Below are 10,790 nucleotides of genomic sequence, written 5' to 3' on the forward strand. Positions count from 1 at the left end.
AGACGTATGACACAAGTGATGCCCAATCACCTTACGTTCGCTTCCTGGGTTCCACGGAGCGCCCCATTCTGCTCTGTCACGATGTCTAATGACTACTGAGGTCGCTGATACGGAGTACCTGGCAGTAGGTGGCAGCACAAGGCACCTAACATGAAAAACGTATGTATTTGGGGGTGTCCAGATACTTTTGATCACATGGTGGAAGTATCACCGCCTAGCAGGAGTTTCACGAGTGATTATAGAAAAAACGACGCGAAATATACCCATTGGGCGAAATGTGTGCCGTTATTTTAGTTTCCTTGCTTGAGGACAATGGCTAACGTGCATGATTAGCAAGTTCGTTTTTGTGGCCGTATTATAACACGATTGTGTTCGCATAAGGCTGAGTTTCAAAACAATTCATGCATAATACGCTAACTTGCTAATCAGACACGTTACCTGCAGTCAGCAAGGAAGGAAACTAATGAAACGGACATATTTTGCTCACGGAGTGTACAAGGTGTACATAAAGCCCTGGAACACTTACAACTATTTATTGCACAAGAACAAAACATTGTACGGACATCATACATATGCCATTTTGAAGAAAAACTCTAAAACTTTTTTTCACGTATACCGCCAGAGCGTAGTTTGGTAATTTGCCGACAGTCAGCTACGGCATCGATGGATTGGCCGTGGTACAGAAGGGGACAGCTGTTTCATGAAATGGCCTCCGCGATCGCCAGATCTCACTCCACATGACTTTTTTTCTGTGGGGACACATTAAAGATCTGGTGTATGTACCGCCTCTACCACGTGATACAGCAGAGCTCCGGGAGAGAATACGGGAAGCGACTGCCACAGCAGACGATGTCGTGGTGGGACGGGTGTGGCAAGAATTCGATTGCCGTCTGCCAGGTCACTTATGGCTCGCTTATGGAATATTTGTAAGAAAAAAAAAATCTTTCAGAGTTTCTCTTCAAAATGCCATATGTATGACATTTGTGCAATAAATAATTGAAAGTGTTGCCGGACTTTACATACACCCTGTATTTCGCGTCGTTGTTCCTCTAATCACTGGTGAAGCTCTTGCTAGGCAGTGAGACTTATGTTGCCGTACCCTAGTTGTAAAATTTTCAAAACAACGCAATTTTAAATCGCAAACACGGAACAACAGCAAGAGGAGCTTCTAACCTTAGTAAAATGAGTATTATACGTGGGTTGGTTGAGTTACGTTCTTGCGAATAACAGCAACATGCCACGAACTCCAAAATAACACAATGTGAATTTAGTGTGCAATTTATCAGATAAGCTTTTCGAAGATGCCGTTAAGATGATGGAATCTGGTGAGCCCAGATCCGATGCAAACACGAATCAAGAACAGAAACTGTAAATCCAGGCAAGGATATACACGCAATTTTAACAGAGTAATGTACAATACAGCTGGATGGTTATGTACGCTATATCACGTATTTTAGTTATGCACAAGTATAAATACGACAAATACGGTGTGTAAATTTCCATGGCCGTTGTTGGGGTTGCTCATGTCAGCCAATCACAGCACAAGATGCGTGACTGTTTCGTCACGCGAGCTCAAACACCACGGTTTGAGCAGACAAAACGGTGAACGTCTGAAGTTTAGAAATGGAAATACGAAAAACATTAAGCATGTGAGCCGTGGTAAAATTTGCTGTTTTGAATAGCGCGCCGCAGCGCGTAGTGTGAAGCAGTCGCCGCCCTCCGTTTCTGGCGGTGGCGCCGCTGTGGCAGTCGCAGCTTTGGTGTCTCCCTCTGGTGGGAAAGGGGAGAGGTTGCCTGTTCACGTGCATTTAAGGGGCGCTATGAGCTCACTAGTGGAGTCTGGTCATCCGGTCAGCGGGTCAGTCAGTGTCTGTCTGTCGTACGGAGTGCCAGTCTGCTAGAGTTTGCTCAAGCAACGGTCATTGGCGGTTGGATCGATCGGTTGGTCGGTGGCGCACTGAGACACGAGATGGCTTGTCCGCCTCAAGCGTCGGCGCACGTGAGGCCGCCACGTGAGTCAAGTGGGGCCCGCCGTAGAGGGGTAGTGGCTTCGCGGCCGACACGACAGCAACAGGAGTCAACCTACGACGTCGGACTGGCCGGCGCGAGCTGTGACGCCGTGAGACAGGAGATCGGCGCGCCTTGCTGCGTCCGTTGAAGCGGCCGGCAGCGGAAGGATCGGGAGAGCGTTTTGGAGGTGCTGCGCCAGGTCTTCGCCAGAAATCGCAGTTTATTAGAAGTTAAGTGATTCGTGATGTGTTATTTACTCTTGTTAAATTCTACTTGTTTTCTTGGTCAGTCTCTCGTCCCCAGCTTGCTCTCGCGTCCACATTTGTTAGGCAATTTCTGTCTGTCGCTCTGAGCTGCCTCTGTCATGTTCGTCTGATTTGATGTGTTAACGGATTTATTGCTTGGAGTGTAACGGCCTAAAACCTGAAAAATGTTTTGATCTTGCCTATCATCTTTAAGAGACGGTATCTGTGTACTGTAGAGCATCTTTGCAAAAACAGACATAATGTCTTATGGGATAACAGCAATCAGTGATTTTATAATGTTACTTAAAAACCGTCTTGATTGCAAATTTTTTATTCATATGACCGGTTTCGGTTCATTCAGCACCATCTTCAGATCTATTTCAGTTACAGGAGTAACCCGTCCAAATCCAGCAATTTTCACATCTACGTCACATAAACGTGACGTGACATAGCATGTGAAAATTGCTGGATTTGGACGGGTTACTCCTGTAACTGAAATAGCAGATCTGAAGATGGTTCTGAGTGAACCGAAACCGGTCATATGAATAAAAAATTTGCAATCAAGACGGTTTTTAAGTAACATTGTAGAGCATCTTGTTTGGCCAACCCTGTAGAATTTTATATAAGATTGCATTTCATGGGCTTTTATTTAAATGATCATTTTAGTACATGAAGTTGCCACCCAAGGACCGTAGGACTTTATTAGAAGTTAAAATCAAGTTGCAGCTTCGGTGGCAAAGTATCATTTCTTTCCCTCCTATGGCGGAGCATAGTTTGTGTGATTGTGTAAATTGTTAAGTTTTAGTTTAAAGTAATCTGCAGTGTTGCAGATTTGCACCAGTGTAGTCTTCCAGAGGCTGTTGTGAGCAGTCTTAACTACAGCCATGTCAAAAGGGAGTGGCAAGGTTCTCTGCCCGAAAACTCATACAGTCAAAACTTGTTCCTTTCTGTCTCTGAATAAATTGTAACTTGATATTTAGAGGGTACTTTCTGATTATAATTTTAAATCTGTTTCTTTTTTAAAAAAAGTGCTTTTAGGAATAAAATTCTTATTTGCTGAAAGGAAACTGCTTATGATTTCATCAGTTACTCCCTGGCAACTAATTCCACGCTTACATAATGTGATTAAATGTGTTAATGTTCTTGATGAATCGATAGTAAATAAAACAAATTCTTTAGTAGTATTCTTTGAAAATAAACCACGGTTCAGCATGCATCAAATATAACATACACCGCTTGAAAGATCTCTCCGAAACACGTCTGTCAGTAAGGTTTCTTGTGGCAAACAGTCGGGAAATGTGACGTGGGAGGGGGTAAATGCGTTACCTATAGATTTTATCTTGGAGTTAGCTTTTGGGGTTATTTAGTAGTTGATTATGAAATGGAAATAAGATATGACACAGTATGTTAACGTTTGGCTAGAGCGTGATACTGCCTCGCCTGCGCCCCTTCTAAAACCTTAGAGCTGGTGAGAACGATCTGCAGTTTATCCTGAGGTCTACATTAGTTTACAGCCTCCCCAGTATGGAAGCCTCGAGCCGTGCCAGGCCTGGGTAATACGTCTTAGGTTAAAACCACTACCATAAATGAATAAATTGCACGCTTGAGCACGCTTCGTTTGTAAGAAAACATTGTAAAATGAATTCATTCCACCCTTTGTTTGTAAGAAATCTTGCCTGCACACAAAAGATCACTACATTTCTCTTAGAACATGACCTGTGTGAACTAGTCCGCAAATAGATACACAATACTCCACCTTTACGATGGACGGAAAAACCTTAACGAGGGACTGGGTTATATGACATAGGTTAAAGCAACTTACACAAAATAAACACGTCCACCATTAGATCGTAAGTTAGAATCTTTCAGGAGGTGTGTGTTGTATGTCTGAAGTTAACCACTACCACAAAATTAGTAAATACCACCTTTATATTGTATGCAGACATTGTACACTTGTCCATACACAGATATCACGTGAGCCGGTCTCGGTGGACGAGCGGTTCTAGGCGCGTCAGTTCGGAACCGCGTGACTATGGTCGCAGGTTCGAATCCTGCCTCGGGCATGGATGTATATGATGTCCTTACGTTAGTTAGGTTTAAGTAGTTCTAAGTTCTAGGGGACTAATGACCACAGCAGTTGAGTCCCATAGTGCTCAGAGCCATTTGAACCATTGTTTTAATTAAACTAAAATTTGTTTTTCAACATACATACTTTCAATAAATGTTTGAATAATGTTACTCATTCGTAACATTAGTCAAACTTTACTTTCGATGTCGGCAGTGAATTTATATACACCTTTCATTCTACAGAATGACCGCGACAGATTGTCAATCCTAAGGGACCGGGTTCGATTCCCGGCTGGGTCGGAGGTTTTCTCCGCTCAGGGACTGGGTGTTGTGTTGTCCTAATCATCATCATTTCATCCCCATCGACGTGCAAGTCGCCGAAGTGGCGTCAGATCGAAAGACTTGCACCTGGGGAACGGTCTACCTGACGGGAGTCCCTGGTCACACGACAGAAGTACGGTATACTGTACCCACCACTTCATGGAAATTGTCAGTGAAATATTTTTAAAGCATTTGCCAAGTAGTTTTAGGCCTAAAAGAACACAAAAATAACTTTTTCTTATAAACTCTACAAAAATGTTTGTGGGTGTCAAGAGGAAATATGTAAACAAGTAGCTAGCAACTTATGAAATGGCCGCAACGGCAATTAACTGTAAAGCCATTATCCTATAATGAGCTAAAAGACCAAATGACGATAGTACAAAATCCACCATTAATAAGAAGTTTGTTTGCGTGGCCATCATCCGCTGCAAAACATCTTTTCTTGCTGTAATGTATTTTATTTCTCACAGGCGCATTTCGCCTTTTACTTTAAGGCATCTTAGGTGGGATCTAGAATGGTAGTTTTGTTTTGATGTGTGATATTTGTAGATTTAAGACAGTTCACGTCTCATTTTTACCTGAATAAGTGGTTACTTAGATAATCATCTTGAAGTTAAAGCTCTTTAGTCTGTGTTTCTTTTAACAATACATATGTTTTTGAATGGGGTCCACCTTTAGCAAAGCAGTTTTGTTTCTTGTCCCAAACATGTTTCACTGCAGTTGCAGCATCAGTGGTTTTTTGTCTGTTAATCATAAGGAATGTTCTTCGCCGTTTATACACGTGTAAATATTAGTTTTTAAATCGTAATCACAGATTTTTGAAGAGCGCCATGTGGTAAGAAGGTAGGAATACATAAATTTATGTGCTCTTCAAAAATCTGTAATTACGATTTAAACACTAATATTTACACGTGTATAAACGGTAAAGAACATTCCTTATGTTTAGTAGCCATAAAATAAAAAAAAACACTGATGGTGATGCACCGAGCGGTTCTAGGCGCTACAGTCGGGAACCGCGCGACCGCTACGGTCGCAGGTTCGAATCCTGCCTCGGGCATGGATGTGTGTGATGTCGTTAGGTTAGTTAGGTTTAAGTAGTTCTAAATTCTAGGGGACTAATGACCACATATGTTAAGTCCCATAGTGCTGAGAGCCATTTGAACCATTTTGATGCTGCTGCAACTGCAGTGAAATTAATTTGGGAGAAGAAACAAAACTGTTTTGCTGAAGGTGAACCCCATCCAAAAACATATGTATTGCAGAAATTTTGTCATATGATGACATGATAGAGACCGTGGATCTTGTTTGAAGACAGCAACCAGCCGAAAATTTACTTTGTTCCTTTATTCAAAAGGTACCGTTACCGGTTTCGAATCGTTCTGATTTATCCTCAGACGGTTTACACTCTTTGACATGTGGTGTCCTTTTTACACATTAATTATCCTAAAATATACATAATACATAATTATGAACACACTACAGACAGGTGGTCGCGTTACAGATTTTCGTTGCATGTGACTTGCGTGAAGCGTCAGTTTGGAGTGTTTGTTTTCATAACATTCGCCCAACAGATGTGAATACATTCCCACTGCATTGTTATTGTCGCACACGTAAATTGTTCAGTGAGAACAATATACCATTCGTAAATTGTTCAGTGTGCAACAATAAGAATGCAGTGGGAATGTATTCACATCTGTTAAACGAATGTTATGAAAACAAACACTACAAACCGACGTTTCACGTAAGTCACATGCAATGAAAATCTGTAACGCAACCATCTGTGTGTAGCGTGTTTATGCTTATGTATTTATATTTCAGGACAATTAATCTGTAAAAAAACACCACATGTCATAATGAAAGCGTGTAAACCGTCTCAGGATAAATCACGACCGAAACCGGTAACGGTGCCCTTTGAATAAAGGAACTGAAAGTAAGTTTTTGGCTGGTTGCTTTCCTAACACCATCAACACATGTATTGCTACTTAGAGTTCTTGTTTTTGGTCGCCATCTGCGTTCTCTCTCCTCTGGCCACATGCTGGATGTCGTCTATAAACGTGCTTACGTTGCATAAGTGAAGTTATAATACGGCCTCCAGCATGTGGCCAGATGAAAGGAAACACAGATTCCAACTAAAAACGTGAAGAACTGTAAGTACACTTATTTACGTAAAAAACGAGACGCGGAATTGTTTTATAATGACAATGTTTATATGACATATCAAAACGAAACTGTATCATACTAGATCCCACTGGAGATGCCTTTAAGTAAATTGCGAAACGCGTCTGGGAAATATAAAAATACATGGCAGCGAGAGTAGATATTGTTTACCGAAGAAACATATCCACCGAGCAAACTAGCCGCCAAACCAAGATAGAAAGAAACAAGACAAGAAAAAATAGCAGTAGGAGGCAGCGGCAGACAGGGAGAAACGGCCCCATAAATACTGTACGTTGCAGCGCACTCACTTCTCGCCTTGCGCTGACCTGGCGACACACACATGGTTCCACCTCACAGCTGCTCCTCTCTCTAACAACTGGCGCTGCGGAGCCTGGCTAGACAACTACGATAGCTGCCGGCGTTGCGTCTGACGTCACATACCGCTGCGTTGTCAGTTCACCCGTCTTACCCTTTCTGCAACGTGCACACGCGTCTTCTATATAAGGTGGCAACACCGCTACATCTACATCTACATTTATACTCCGCAAGCCACCCAACGGTGTGTGGCGGAGGGCACTTCACGTGCCACTGTCATTACCTCCCTTTTCTGTTCCAGTCGCGTATGGTTCGCAGGAAGAACGACTGTCTGAAAGCCTCCGTGCGCGCTCGAATCTCTCTAATTTTACTCTCGTGATCTCCTCGGGTGGTATAAGTAAGGGGAAGCAATAAATTCGATACCTCATCCAGAAACGCAGCGTCTCGAAACCTGGCGAGCAAGCTACACCGCGATGCAGAGCGCCTCTCTTGCAGAGTCTGCCACTTGAGTTTGCTAAATATTCCGTAACGCTATCACGGTTATCAAATAACCCTGTGACGAAACGCGCCGCTCTTCTTTGGATCTTCTCTATCTCCTCCGTTAACCCGATCTGGTACGGATCCCACACTGATGAGCAATACTGAAGTATAGGTCGAACGAGTGTTTTGTAAGCCATCTCCTTTGTTGATGGACTACATTTTCTAAGGACTCTCCCAATGAATCTATAGGGACATCGATGATGACACAGAAAAGCATCGATATTAACCCTCTAACGGTAAGGTGAAGTTTCGTGACATACACGGTAAGGTGGGGCTGGATCAACCCTCCAAATATTTAGTTTTCGGAGTAAAATAAAAAATGGATAATCGGAAAAGTTTTATCAATTAAACACATATTTGTTATAACAAGTTTTTATTTTTATAGTCAATAAATAAGAATATAAAGTACTTCGGAAAAAATAGGAATTTGATTACAAAAAAATAACTTAATAGAAACATAGTAAAAATCAATAGATTCAGTCATCAACTACAAACTTGAGTGCTTTAGAAATTCTACAGAACTAAATATTATAAAAAGCAGGCTGAAATAATTTTATTTTTAAGTAGCATAATAAAAGAACGTAAGTTGTGAGATCAGAGACATTGTAGAAGAGAAAGCAAGTACTTCACATATCTACCCATATACAGGGTGGTCCATTGATCGTGACTGGGCCAAAAATCTCAAGAAATAAGCGTCAGACGAAAAAAACTACAAAGAACGAAACCTGTCTAGCTTCAAGGGGGAAATCAGATGGCTCTATGGTTGGCCTGCTAGATGGCGCTGCCATAGGTCAAACGGATATCATCCACATTTTTAAAAAAAATAGGAACCCCTATTGTTTATTACATATTCGTGTAGTACGTAAATATGATTGTTTTAGTTGGACCACTTTTTTCGCTTTGTGATAGACGGCGCTGTAATAGTCACAAACATATGGCTCACAATTTTAGATTAACAGTTGGTAACAGGCAGGTTTTCCATTTAAAATACAGAACATAGGTACGTTTGAACATTTTATTTCGGTTGTTCCGATGTGATACATGCAACTTTGTGAACTTATCATTTCTGAGAACGCATGCTGTTACAGCGTGATTACCTGTAAATACCACATTCAGCAATAAATGCTCAAATTGATGTCCGTCAACCTCAATGCATTTGCCAATACGTGTAACGACATTCCTCTCAACAGCGAGTAGTTCGCCTTCCGTAATGTTCGCACATGAACTGACAATGCGCTGACGCATGTTCTCAGGCGTTGTCGGTGTATTACGATACAAATATCCTTCAACTTTCCCCACAGAAAGAAATCCGGGGACGTCAGATCCGGTGAACGTGCGGGCCACGGTATGCTGCTTCGACGACCAATCCACCTGTTATTAAATGTTGTTGTTGTTGTTCTGTTCTTCAGTTACAAGACTGGTTTGATGCAGCTTTCCATGCTACTCTATCCTGTGCAAAGCTTCTTCATCTCCGAGTACCTACTGCAACCTATATCCTTCTGAATCTGCTTAGTGTATTCATCTCTTGGTCTCCCTCTACGATTTTTACCCTCCACGCTGCCTCCAATACTAAATTGGTGATCCCTTGATGCCTCAGAACATGCCCTACCAACCGATCCCTTCTTCTAGCCAAGTTGTGCCACAAACTCCTTCTCCCAATTCTATTCAACGCCTCATTAGTTATGTGATTTACCCATCCAATCTTCAGCATTCTTCTGTAGCACCACATTTCGAAAGCTTCTATTCTCTTCTTGTCCAAACTATTTATCGTCCACGTTTCACTTCCATACATGGCTATACTCCACACAAATACTTTCATAAACGACTTCCTGATACTAAAATCTATACTCCATGTTAACAAATTCCATTCTTCTTCAGAAACGCTTTCGTTGCCATTGCCAGTCTACATTTTCTACCCTCTCTACTTCAACCATCATCAGTTATTTTGCTCCACAAATAGCAAAACTCCTTTACTACTTCAAGTGTCTCATCATTCGACTACGTTCCATTATCCTCGTTTTGCTTATCCTCATTTCAAGACACTGTCCATTCCGTTCAGCTGCTGTTCCAGGTCCTTTGCTGCCTCTGACAGAATTACAATGTCATCGGCGAACCTCAAAGTTATTAATGCCTACTCCGAGTTTTTCTGTTGTTTCCTTTACTGCTTGCTAAATATACAGATTGAATAACGTCGGGGACAGGCTACAACCCTGTCTCCCTCCCTTCCCAACCACTGCTTCCCTTTCATGCCCCTCGACTCTTATGAAACATGCTATTCAGTATCACTTCAACCGCATGCGAGGTATGTGCCGGACATCCATCACGTTGGAAGTACATTTCATTCTGTCACGCAGTGTAACTTCTGGTAGTGACATCGGCAGAACATTACGTAGGAACTCAGCTTACATTGCATCATTTAGATTGCCATCGATAAAATGGGAGCCAATTATCCTTCCTCCCACAATGCCGCACCATACATTAACCCGCCAAGGTCGCTGATGTTCCACTTGTCGCAGCCACCGTGGATTTTCCGTTGCCCAATAGTGCATATTATGCCGGTTTACGTAACCGCTGTTGGTGAATGACGCTTCGTCGCTAAATAGAACGCGTGCAAAAAATCTGTCATCGTCCCGTAATTTCTCTTGTGCCCTGTGGGAGAACTGTACACGACGTTCAAAGTCGTCGACATGCAATTCCTGGTGCATACAAATATGATACGGGTGCAAGCGATGTCGATGTAGCATTCTCAACACCGACTTTTTTTAGATTCTCGATTCTCGCGGAATTTGTCTGCTACTGATGTGCGGATTAGCAGAGACAGCAGCTAAAACACCTACTTGGGCATCATCATTTGTTGCAGGTCGTGGTTGACGTTTCACACGTGGCTGAACACTTCTTGTTTCCTTAAATAACGTAACTATCCGGCGAACGGTCCGGACACTTGGATGATGTCGTCGAGGATACCGAGCAGCATGCATAGTACACCCCCATTGGGCATTTTGATCACAATAGCCATACATCAACACGATATCGACCTTTTCCTCAATTGGTAAACGGTCCATTTTAACACGGGTAATGTATCACGAAGCAAATACGGTCCGCACTGGCGGAATGTTACGTGATACCACGTACTTA

General features: G+C 42.3%; 1 protein-coding gene across 2 annotated transcripts in view; it reads right to left on the minus strand.

Moving 5' to 3' along the window:
* The window catches only part of LOC126295143 (speckle-type POZ protein-like), a 149,809-nt gene extending 142,617 nt beyond the window's left edge, over positions 1–7,192 (minus strand). For both annotated transcript variants that reach the window (XM_049987430.1, XM_049987429.1), the window contains exon 1: positions 7,109–7,192. In XM_049987430.1, coding sequence (XP_049843387.1) covers positions 7,109–7,142 — 34 coding nt within the window. In that variant the 5' untranslated portion in view covers positions 7,143–7,192. The remainder of the gene's footprint in view (positions 1–7,108) is intronic.
* Between the last annotated feature and the right edge of the window lie 3,598 nt (positions 7,193–10,790).

This window comes from Schistocerca gregaria, chromosome 11 (genome assembly GCF_023897955.1).
Source record: "Schistocerca gregaria isolate iqSchGreg1 chromosome 11, iqSchGreg1.2, whole genome shotgun sequence".
NCBI classification, from domain to species: domain Eukaryota; kingdom Metazoa; phylum Arthropoda; class Insecta; order Orthoptera; family Acrididae; genus Schistocerca; species Schistocerca gregaria.